General features: G+C 40.0%; 1 protein-coding gene across 2 annotated transcripts in view; it reads left to right on the top strand.

The window, feature by feature from the left end:
* NMUR1 (neuromedin U receptor 1) overlaps positions 1-12,911 on the top strand; it is a 58,765-nt gene that overhangs the window by 13,958 nt on the left and 31,896 nt on the right. For both annotated transcript variants that reach the window (XM_075202367.1, XM_075202366.1), the window contains exons 2-3: positions 9,285-9,403; positions 11,495-12,436. In XM_075202367.1, coding sequence (XP_075058468.1) covers positions 11,518-12,436 — 919 coding nt within the window. In that variant the 5' untranslated portion in view covers positions 9,285-9,403; positions 11,495-11,517. The remainder of the gene's footprint in view (positions 1-9,284; positions 9,404-11,494; positions 12,437-12,911) is intronic.

Raw genomic sequence — 12,911 nt, forward strand, 5'->3', positions numbered from 1 at the left:
TTATGCTGTCACCAACAAAACAGCAAACAACTCTGCCTTCTAAAGAGAAATTATCACAAATCCCCAAGGCGAGTCCAAGGGTGTTGGTGGTTGTCAAGCCTGACCTTCCCATCACTGTACGGGAAGAGGTGGCTCGGGAGGAGGCTATTGATGATGTAGCTGGCGCTGTGGAGGAACTTGATGATGAGGATGGTGATGTGGTTATTGTAAATGAGGCACCAGGGGGGGAAACAGCTGATGTCCATGGGATGAAAAAGCCCATCGTCATGCCTGGTCAGAAGACCAAAAAATGCACCTCTTCGGTCTGGAGTTATTTTTATCCAAATCCAGACAACCAATGTATGGCCATATGTAGCTTATGTAAAGCTCAAATAAGCAGGGGTAAGGATCTTGCCCACCTAGGAACATCCTCCCTTATACGTCACCTGAATAACCTTCATAGTTCAGTGGTTAGTTCAGGAACTGGGGCTAGGACCCTCATCGGTACAGGGACACCTAAATCCCGTGGTCCAGTTGGATACACACCAGCAACACCCTCCTCGTCAACTTCCTCCACAATCTCCATCAGATTCAGTCCTGCAGCCCAAGTCAGCAGCCAGACTGAGTCCTCCTCAATACGGGATTCATCCGAGGAATCCTGCAGCGGTACGCCTACTACTGCCACTGCTGCTGTTGCTGCTGTTAGTCGGTCATCTTCCCAGAGGGGAAGTCGTAAGACCGCTAAGTCTTTCACAAAACAATTGACCGTCCAACAGTCGTTTGCCATGACCACAAAATATGATAGTAGTCACCCTATTGCAAAGCGTATAACTGCGGCTGTAACTGCAATGTTGGTGTTAGACGTGCGCCCGGTGTCCGCCATCAGTGGAGTGGGATTTAGAGGGTTGATGGAGGTATTGTGTCCCCGGTAGCAAATCCCCTCGAGATTCCACTTCACTAGGCAGGCGATACCAAAAATGTACAGAGAAGTACGATCAAGTGTCCTCAGTGCTCTTAAAAATGCGGTTGTACCCACTGTCCACTTAACCACGGACATGTGGACAAGTGGTTCTGGGCAAACGAAGGACTATATGACTGTGACAGCCCACTGGGTAGATGCATCCCCTTCCGCAGCAACAGCAACAGCTGCATCAGTAGCAGCATCTACAAAATGGCTGCTCATGCAAAGGCAGGCAACATTGTGCATTACAGGCTTTAATAAGAGGCACAACGCTGACAACATATTAGAGAAAATGAGGGAAATTATCTCCCAGTGGCTTACCCCACTTAGACTCTCATGGGGATTTGTGGTGTCAGACAATGCCAGTAACATTGTGCGGGCATTAAATATGGGCAATTTCCAGCACGTCCCATGTTTTGCCCACACCATTAATTTGGTGGTGCAGCATTACCTCAAGAGTGACAGGGGTGTGCAGGAGATGCTTGCGGTGGCGCGCAAAATTGCTGGACACTTTCGGCATTCAGCCAGTGCCTACCGCAGACTAGAGGCACATCAAAAAAGCATGAACCTGCCCTGCCATCACCTCAAACAAGAGGTTGTGACGCGCTGGAACTCCACCCTCTATATGCTGCAGAGGATGGAGGAGCAGCAAAAGGCCATTCAGGCCTACACAGCCACCTACGACATAGGCAAAGGAGTGGGGATGCGCCTCAGTCAAGCGCAGTGGAGACTGATTTCCGTGTTGTGCAAGGTTCTGCAGCCATTTGAACTTGCCACACGAGAAGTCAGTTCCGACACTGCCAGCTTGAGTCAGGTCATTCCCCTGATCAGGCTGTTGCAGAAGCAGCTGGAGAAAGTGAGGGAGGAGCTGGTAAGCCATTGCGATTACACCAAGCATGTAGCTCTTGTGGATGTAGCCCTTCGTACGCTTTGCCAGGATCCGAGGGTGGTCACTCTTTTAAAGTCAGAGGAATACATTCTGGCCACCGTGCTCGATCCTCGGTTTAAAGCGTATGTTGTGTCTCTGTTTCCGGCGGACACAAGTCTACAGCGGTGCAAAGACCTGCTGGTCAGGAAACTGTCCTCTGAAGAGGACCGTGACATGCCAACAGCTCCACCCTCATTTTCTTCCACATCTATGGCTGCGAGGAAAAAGCTCAGTTTTCCCAAAAGAGGCACTGGCGGGGATGCTGATAACATCTGGTCCGGACTGAAGGACCTGCCAACCATTGCAGACATGTCTACTCTCGCTGCATTGGATGCTGTCACAATAGAAAAAATTGTGGATGATTACTTTGCTGACACCATCCAAGTAGACATGTCAGACAGTCCATATTGTTACTGGCAGGAAAAAAAAGGCAGTTTGGAAGCCCCTGTACAAACTGGCTCTATTTTACCTGAGTTGTCCCCCCTCCAGTGTGTACTCGGAAAGAGTTTTTAGTGCAGCGGGGAACCTGGTCAGTGAGCGGCGAAGGAGGTTGCTTCCTCACAACGTTGAAAAAATGATGTTTATAAAAATGAATAATCAATTCCTCAATGAAGTACAGCACTGCCCTCCAGATACTACAGAGGGACCTGTGGTTGTGGAGTCCAGCGGGGACGAATTGATAATGTGTGATGAGGAGGAAGTACACACTGTAGGGGGAGAGGAATCAGAGGTTGAGGATGAGGACGACATCTTGCCTCAGTAGAGCCTGTTTAGTCTGTACAGGGAGAGATGAATAGCTTTTTTGGTGTGGGGGCCCAAACAAACCAATCATTTCAGCCAAAGTTGTTTGGTAGGCCCTGTCGCTGAAATGATTGGTTTGTTAAAGTGTGCATGTCCTATTTAAACAACATAAGGGTGGGTGTGAGGGCCCAAGGACAATTCCATCTTGGACCTTTTTTTTTTGCATTATATTACCAATCAACAGTTGTTTGCCATGTTCAAAAAGTAAAACCAAATTTAAAAAAATACAAGAAATTAAACCAAAAGTAAAATGCTGTGTCATAATTTAAAACAAGAGGTATTGACGTGCTCTAAAACTACTGTATTGTTGTTTATATTTTATAAACACTACACTTGAAAGCTTGAGTCTTTCAATAAAAAAGTAACTGTCCATTGCACGACTATGTGCAACAGGGACATTTTTTTGGGTTTACAAAGTCAAACTTTGACCCTGTCTGTCTGGGATCTCAATGACGAATTGTCTGTACCATGTTTGGAGGAGGTATTGTGGCCCCGGTATCAAATTGGGTACCGGGGCCACCCCACTATGCAGTCCAGATACTTGTTTGGTGGAATTCTGACACGTGGAGGGTTTTATTATTATTATATTGTGTGGACCACTCTATCTATACCACACTACAACTCTATATACCACTCTATTTCATACTTTAATTCTATTTCATACTTTAATTCTATTTAATACTTTAATTCTATTTCATACTTTAATTCTATTTCATACTTTAATTCTATTACTAATTACCATAAAGAGGAACAAAATAAACCAATTTTACCAAAAGTATAATATGACTTAGACTTACAAACACTACACTTGAAAGATCGTGCCTTTAAATGAAAAAGTCAGTCTTCATTGCACGACTATGTGCAACAGGGACATTTTTTTGGGTTTACAAAGTCAAACAATAACACTTTGACCCTGTCTGTCTGGGATCTCAATGACGAATTGTCTGTACCATGTTTGGAGGAGGTATTGTGGCCCCGGTATCAAATTGGGTACCGGGGCCACCCCACTATGCAGTCCAGATACTTGTTTGGTGGAATTCTGACACGTGGAGGGTTTTATTATTATTATATTGTGTGGACCACTCTATCTATACCACACTACAACTCTATATACCACTCTATTTCATACTTTAATTCTATTTCATACTTTAATTCTATTTAATACTTTAATTCTATTTCATACTTTAATTCTATTTCATACTTTAATTCTATTACTAATTACCATAAAGAGGAACAAAATAAACCAATTTTACCAAAAGTATAATATGACTTAGACTTACAAACACTACACTTGAAAGATCGTGCCTTTAAATGAAAAAGTCAGTCTTCATTGCACGACTATGTGCAACAGGGACATTTTTTTGGGTTTACAAAGTCAAACAATAACACTTTGACCCTGTCTGTCTGGGATCTCAATGACGAATTGTCTGTACCATGTTTGGAGGAGGTATTGTGGCCCCGGTATCAAATTGGGTACCGGGGCCACCCCACTATGCAGTCCAGATACTTGTTTGGTGGAATTCCGACACGTGGAGGGTTTTATTATTATTATATTGTGTGGACCACTCTATCTATACCACACTACAACTCTATATACCACTCTATTTCATACTTTAATTCTATTTCATACTTTAATTCTATTTAATACTTTAATTCTATTTCATACTTTAATTCTATTTCATACTTTAATTCTATTACTAATTACCATAATGAGGAACAAAATAAACCAATTTTACCAAAAGTATAATATGACTTAGACTTACAAACACTACACTTGAAAGATCGTGCCTTTAAATGAAAAAGTCAGTCTTCATTGCACGACTATGTGCAACAGGGACATTTTTTTGGGTTTACAAAGTCAAACAATAACACTTTGACCCTGTCTGTCTGGGATCTCAATGACGAATTGTCTGTACCATGTTTGGAGGAGGTATTGTGGCCCCGGTATCAAATTGGGTACCGGGGCCACCCCACTATGCAGTCCAGATACTTGTTTGGTGGAATTCTGACACGTGGAGGGTTTTTTAATTATATTGTGGCCTCGGTACCAAATTGTGTACCGGGGCCACCACACTACGCAGTCAAGATAGATAGATGCGTATCATAGATAAAGTACATTCAGTGGTGTGGGGCAAATTGAAAAATATTCAAAATGCACTGACATTATCAAAAACAAGAGGTTGTCACACGCTAAAACTCCAACATGTATATGATGGAGAGGATGGAGGAGCAGCCGTATGTGTAGTGTAATGCAGATCTGTTGAAGGTTTTTTATATATTTTATTGTGGTGCCCAGTGCCCACTCCTCTATGCAGTCCAGGTACATTTATTGGTGCGATTCATAAAAGTTCAGGGTTTTTAAGATATTGTGGTGACCCACTCCTCTACGCAGTCCAGGTACATTTATTGGTGCGATTCATAAAAGTTCAGGGTTTTTAAGATATTGTGGTGACCCACTCCTCTACGCAGTCCAGGTACATTTATTGGTGCGATTCATAAAAGTTCAGGGTTTTTAAGATATTGTGGTGACCCACTCCTCTACGCAGTCCAGGTACATTTATTGGTGCGATTCATAAAAGTTCGGGGTTTTTAAGATATTGTGGTGACCCACTCCTCTACGCAGTCCAGGTACATTTATTGGTGCGAATCATAAAAGTTCAGGGTTTTTAATATATATTGTGGTGACCCACTCCTCTACGCAGTCCAGGTACAATTATTGGTGCGATTCATAAAAGTTCAGGGTTTTTAATATATTGTGGTGACCCACTCCTCTACGCAGTCCAGGTACATTTATTGGTGCGATTCATAAAAGTTCAGGGTTTTTAATATATTGTGGTGACCCACTCCTCTACGCAGTCCAGGTACATTTATTGGTGCGATTCATAAAAGTTCGGGGTTTTTAAGATATTGTGGTGACCCACTCCTCTACGCAGTCCAGGTACATTTATTGGTGCGAATCATAAAAGTTCAGGGTTTTTAATATATATTGTGGTGACCCACTCCTCTACGCAGTCCAGGTACATTTATTGGTGTGAATCATAAAAGTTCAGGGTTTTTAATATATATTGTGGTGACCCACTCCTTTACGCAGTCCAGAAAGATACCTTGTTGCAACGTTTTGGACTAATAACTATATTGTGAGGTGTTCAGAATACACTGTAAATTAGTGGAAATGCTTGTTATTGAATGTTATTGAGGTTAATAATAGCCTAGGAGTGAAAATAAGCCCAAAAACTTGATTTTTAAACTTTTTATGTTTTTTTCAAAAAAAATCCGAATCCAAAACCTTAAATCCGAACCGAGACCTTTCGTCAAGTGTTTTGCGAGACAAATCCGAACCTCAAAAATAACGAAAATCCGGATCCAAAACACAAAACACGAGACCTCAAAAGTCGCCGGTGCACATCCCTATAATAGAGTGAGCTACTTTGTCACTTACATGAGTGTGGTCTGTAGGGAAATTTAGAGCTGCAGAGCATACTGTCCCTTGCCTTTCCTAGCCTCCATTTAAATCCCTTAATTCACTAATTACTCCATGCTGCAAATCAATTGGTCATTCCCTAACCCCTCCTATTGGATCCCTAATGCTATTCCCCACCGCTCTCCTTAGCCTTCCCCAACTACTGCTAATAGTGATAACTATCCTATATTGTTACCACAGAAGATGTCGTGCCCCCCTTTCGGCTTAGCTCTGTTTTCTGTATCAATGAGTGGAGTGATTGCTGTGTACATTGTAGACAGGAGAGATATCATATATGTTTCAAGACAGGAAATAATGTGATAACAGTGTACATTAAAGAGAAGAGCGAAGACTATGTACATTAAAGAGGGAGGGAATTCAGATATGTAAACCCAAACATTCTATATACTTACTACATTTACCCAAATGTTAGGCTTGGGAAAGCAAGCATTTTTAATTTGATAATAATATAACTTTCATGTACACAAGTAATACTAGACAGCTACATTGTAAAGACAGTGTAAATGGTGCAGCAACAAAATTATTGAGTTAAAACAAGGGTGGGGGGAAACCCCAAAACAGAGAACACTGCTCCCTAAAACCTTCATGCACTGTGCAACAAGCATTCGGGATAGTAGCTTGTATTTTGTGTGCAGTTAGAGCATATTGTCATAGTGAGCTATGGATCTATGATCCCTATACTTTCAACAAAATATTGTGTGAATTCGATGAGAAATGTTCATTATCCCAGTGGGCATAGGGAAAAATAAGCCTGTGCGAACAGGACGTAAATATACGGGACAGACTAAGGCTCAAGTGACTATTATGCTCTTACAATGCTGACTTCAATGAACAATAATTGCTGGCCAGGGATTTCCGTGGTTCCATTCCATAAGTGCAAATCATCTTTTTCCACCGTAATTCTCATTTGCTGTAAATCCTCACATATGAGAAGGTGATTTAAAGGGTAAGTGACAGATATGAAGGGGAATCATTGTGACATACGTAATGTAAGAGCTATTCAAATTGGAAATGAAGTCTATATCTATTCTGTATCATTGCATAGAAAGGTTATTTCCTGACTGTGTTTGGTTTAAATAGTTAACTGTTGTGCATATAATGTGCATTATACATATATAAGAATAAATGTAGTAATTTCAGTGTCAAAGCTAAAACTGTCATCAAATGAATAAACATCAGTTAAGTAGAACTTCCCCTGCAAAGTAAAGAAAATAATACACCCATTGTTGGGAAAAACATTATTTAACATTGATTAAAAAAGAACAAATACAGTTCAACACTTTCCTTATGAATTCTGCCTATTAGTTTAAGCCCTCCAATGTGAAATGACTCATTAGTAGCTGGACTAATAAATGTATTGTGTGTGAGAGCCAGTGCTAATCCCAAAGCGATATGATGGCCAGTGAAATTCATTATTTTAATACAATTAACCCTGTGGCAGTATATTGCTTAGGGGGAAAAACAATATTTATGTTGCTATGAATTGGAAGAGCAATTCTGACCCATAACCTTTGTGAAGGCCCAAAATAGCATGGTTGCTATTGGTTAATATCTAGGGACAATGATTATAGATTGTGACACAGATGTGTTTCAACATTAACAGCCATCAATTATCCAGACAAATGAAAAGAAGCACAAACAACATAACAGTGTTGTTGTCTCTCTCTAAAAGTGTATACAGACAGTTGGGTGGGTGATGAAATACCAAGAGAAGTGGTAGGTTACAACTTAAACGCATATGCTTTTGTGAACCAATAGTACAGAGAAGGTAGATCAGTTAACGGCATGTCTATATACTGCGCTGTTAGTCAGTTGTTTTGGATATGTTTAGTAAATATAAAGGTGTTGTAAAAGGTGTTTGATAAAATAAAGAGCATCAAACGATTCCAACATTGACAACATATAACAGCTGGGAAAACCCACTGTGACACTGACGGTAACCAGGTAGTTTTCTGCCGACAGCAACTGATATTTCTTGAAAAGACTTAGGGCTAGATTTACTAAGCTGCGGGTTTGAAAAAGTGGGGATGTTGCCTACAGCAACCAATCCTATTCTAGCTTTCATTTATTTAGTACCTTCTACAAAATGACAGCTAGAATCTGATTGGTTGCTATAGCCAACATCCCCACTTTTTCAAACCCGCAGCTTAGTAAATCTAGCCCTTAGGATCCTATTTATCAAGCATAGAATTAGTAACAAGGCTATTTATTTATGAAGGACTGTAGCAGATATCTCCGATACCTGCTCGGTCCCAGCCTCTTCAATCGCAAATCCAGTTCACATCGGTGTGTATGGGGACTGCGATTTTGCCCTATTTATCAAACTCTGAAGTTAGGAGCTTGATCCCAGTAGCTAATGTCATCTGAAAATGGCGTCAGGCTGTTATACTATGGGGAGAGCATAGCAGGAGAGCGATCTCCGTGCAGGCTTCATGCTCTCCCCATGGCAAATTCAGCCATGCCATAGAAACTGGAACCACTGCGATCACATTACTATAGATTATTCGCTGGGACAGACACTTATCAGTGCCGATTTCCCAGCTAATAATTTTTAATAAATCTCCATGTTAATTAATTTCTCCTCATTACGATAAGAAATGCAAATTAACATGAGCAATTTAAGTTTGGTCATAAATTAACCCTTTAGATTACTGGAATTTAGTTGCACTCCGGGAAGTATAGGGAAAACAATAATGGCCATGAAAACAAAGTAAAGACATAGTGATACTTCTAATCAGACATGTAAATATAAAACCGAACAGAACAACATTACAAAAATAATAGCAACAAATTAGTGGTAGTGGCTAATGTCAGTAACAACAGCGTAATATTAATGATGCCATCCATAAGTAAAATTCAATGCTGTAACACAAAAGAAATGGGTTTAAATAGCAGCATACAACCGTGAGTACATAAATGCACACTCACACATAATGCTATTGGATACCAGCAATGTATGTACATGCATCTCTGCTGCTGCCGTAATGTCAAGTATTATTCAAATAATTATTAAATCATGTAAGAGAAGCAAATCTTGTGGTCAATTGTGCAAGTCCAAGCGTAACAAATGATACTATCCAAACGTATGTTCTGTTGCAGACATTTTTATAACACTGAGTTTTGTTTCCTTGCAGAGCTCTACAAATCATTTGCCAAGTTCTCGGTCACAACTCAGTCAACAAGAATTCTGGAATATTACAGCACCACATCCACTGGCTCCGGGGGTCAGTTGTACTAAAAGACCTGAGCAGAAGTGAGTTGAGCTAGAAAGAATGTAATCTCTCCTAACTAGGAGGGCAGTTTGTCAACCATCATTTCTTTGTCAAACAGTGCTGTCCAACTTCTTAGGTACGGAAGGCCATATTGTTATAATATACAGTATACCCAATTTTGGCATTTTAAATTCATATTTTATTCCCTACATTTACTTCCATCACACCTTCATGCTTAAAGTTATATTATGTTACCCCCAGCCTACCTTATATACAAAAATCTATTTCAGGATTATGAAAGTCAACCAGTACCATAATGAACACCACCACCAGCATGAACACATCAAAACAAATAGGTGCTCTCTACATGCAAAGGTCCATAAGTAAACGAGAGGAAAAAACATAGAATAATGAAGAAGCAGGATCTCATGAGACTGAGAAATCTCCAATCTTGCACTGTCCAAAAGTGTAAACATCACATAGAAAATCTGACCTTCTACCACTTTATTACTATCCCTTTCATTAAATTGAACTTCACCGTTTTTTTCCCCAAATTACTGCTTGATGACTTAAACCTTCATGTACGGCTTAGATGACTCATGAGAGTAAGGGGACATTGGTTATTCCAATGCTTGTAGTGTGTCTAGAAATGCATTTCTCAGATGAAGTGCAAAGTGGATTCCATTAAAGATTAGAATATGAAGACTGCCACTTCTGTCCAAATGCAAAATTCAAGTCCTATTGTGAACTCTGATTAGTTGATAGAGTTCTTAAAATAAAAGCAAGATCAGCACTAATAATAGTGCAAGTTGCTTCCGGTTCATCTCTCTGTAGAAACTCAGCAACTCAGTGTGTTTCTTCCCTTGGAGTTCTGCTCACTCTATGGGGTTGGCTGATACCAATATTCAGTTGTCTACAGTTGACACCCTGAGTTGAGTATCAGTTAGATTTGCACTTTTCTAGGGATCACCTGATCATTACACCAGCACAGTGAGACGCCAAGTAGGGTTAGTGTGAGTATCTCCAAATGCCAAGACATATAAAACACTGTTCAGTTACTTGGATGGATTGGGGGTTCTTGGAGGAAACTCATAATTGGAGTTTTTCTTGATAGTAATAAAAGGAAATTAGGAAGTAAATAAGGAAGAAAAGATTATGACTAAGAGGGATGACTGACAGGATAAATGCACAGGAAAGAAGAGGAAGCTTTCAGGTAAAATGATTCATGTCCACCTTTTTATCTAATTTTAGTAACCACACTGGGTAAAAGGAAACCTTACTTTTTGTACTGCTCTGCAGTGTACCTACTCCGTACTTTTCAAAAACGACCCCACTGTATCCAACTTTTCACCTTGACCAGTGCAAACTTCTGCTGCGCCGCAAATGTCACCATCTTGCTCCACAAACCCAAGCACTCTGGCGTAAATCTAGGAACACAACAGGACTAAAGCTGAATTTTAATTACAGTTGGTACTTCGCAAAGGACCATTACAATTCTTTACATAGAGATGATAAAAATGTGTCTTTAGTACATGTATCAGACACAACCAGGAGAAAAGCTGTCTCTTTAAAAATGTGAAACATGAGATCTTCTGTCTGGTCATTAGTCTGAAACAAGTGTAAAAACTAGATAATAATTTTCGTAGGAGGTTAATATTTAATGTCACTAGCATACCACCCTAATATTCCCAAGTATAGCAAGTAGTTAAGGTGTACAATACAGACCTAGTAATAATCAGTCAATTTGTAAAGTGCACAATATTACATAATAACCAAAAGTGAAGATAATATCTCATCACATATTACAATTGCTCAATTGAACAAATGTGAACATAGCATAATATAAATGGGAGTCAGATATTTGTTCTTGGTTCAGGGTTATATAAGTCCTAATAAAAGAAATTAAAAAGCAGAAGGATTCCATGTTGAATAAGTGCCTTAGGTTTAATGCCAAAGAATTGAGAAACTGAGATACTGTTGGTATAGTGACTGTCTCAACACCCATTGGTGATTAAGGGAATGCCCCCTATATAACTCCATATTTTCTCTTTATCATATTTGTTCTCAATCTGAAAAACATGTAAAAATGCCTTTTTTCTACAACTGAAACATTACTGCTTTTTTTTCCATAGGTTTGTCCATAATAAAGTGAGAAATGACTCTGACCCTCGGCAACTACTCAGACCTGGAGCTTCCTCCGCATCACAAGGATGTCCCTCGCAGCCTTGACCAAATTGATAGCTACAATCAAAGTGTAATAAATCACAACCTTGAGTTCTGTGATGTAAACCCTGTGGAATGTAATTTGACCATGGAGGAAATTCTCTTCAAGTACTTAGGTCCACGTAGATCCAGCCACTTCACCCTAATTTGTGTGATATATCTTCTTATCTTTGCAGTTGGTGCGGTGGGGAATACTTTAACTTGTATTGTGATTATTAAACACAAGATCATGAGAACTCCTACAAATTACTACCTGTTTAGTCTTGCCATTTCTGATTTATTGGTTCTCTTATTGGGTATGCCTCTGGAGCTATATGAGCTCTGGAGTAACTACCCATTTCTTTTTGGGAAGGGTGGATGCTCATTCAAAACTCTACTGTTTGAGACAGTTTGCTTTGCCTCTATCTTGAATGTTACTGCACTTAGTGTGGAGAGATACATTGCAGTGGTTCATCCTCTTCGTGCCAAGTATGTAGTGACTAGGAATCATGCCAAGAGAGTCATCATAACTGTGTGGGTTTTGTCTGTTCTCTGCTCTGTTCCCAACACCAGCCTTATCGGAATCTACCACCTGAATGTATCTGGTCTTGGCATAATACCTGGCTCTGAAACATGTACCTTGGTGCGACCTAGGTGGATTTACAACCTCATTATACAGATTACCACCATATTCTTCTTCTTCTTACCTATGGGTACCATCAGTGTTCTGTATCTACTTATTGGCCTTCGACTTAAGAGGGAGAAGATGTTGCAAGTTTTAGAAGCTAAATCTGGTGGAGATGGAGACAGTTACCAGAATGTTAGACTTCAACAAGAGAAAAGCCGAAGGAGACAGGTGACTAAGATGCTTTGTAAGTTACATCACTTTCTTTCTTCTTGATGATGTGAATAAGGGCAATGACCAGTTTGCTAGTTTTTTTTTTTGCAGTATGAACAGAACTGGGTAAATCAATTCCAAATGTATTTTTGGTTGAAATATTTTAAAACCCTTGTATATAGACTTGCTTAATAATATATATGTTAGTAAATAGGAAAAGCATGAATGTCCCATGCTGATGCACTGTGTCTAGCAATCTATGCATTTATGAGTACATTATTATTGGTATACATTGGGTATATGTCCCAAAGTATTGTATGGTGCTTTATTTGCAGCTTGTGCCTTTTCCTGCTCACCAGCAGCAAATAAAATTGAATATAGACTCACTTGAGGCAATTTTAATGGCTTATGAATTATTGCAGAATGGGTGTTTGTGACAGGATTGACCGCCTATGCCACCCTGTCTGTTGTTACTGGGAACTGGCTGGGCTTACTTTGCCACTTTTCCC

This window comes from Mixophyes fleayi, chromosome 3 (genome assembly GCF_038048845.1).
Source record: "Mixophyes fleayi isolate aMixFle1 chromosome 3, aMixFle1.hap1, whole genome shotgun sequence".
NCBI classification, from domain to species: domain Eukaryota; kingdom Metazoa; phylum Chordata; class Amphibia; order Anura; family Limnodynastidae; genus Mixophyes; species Mixophyes fleayi.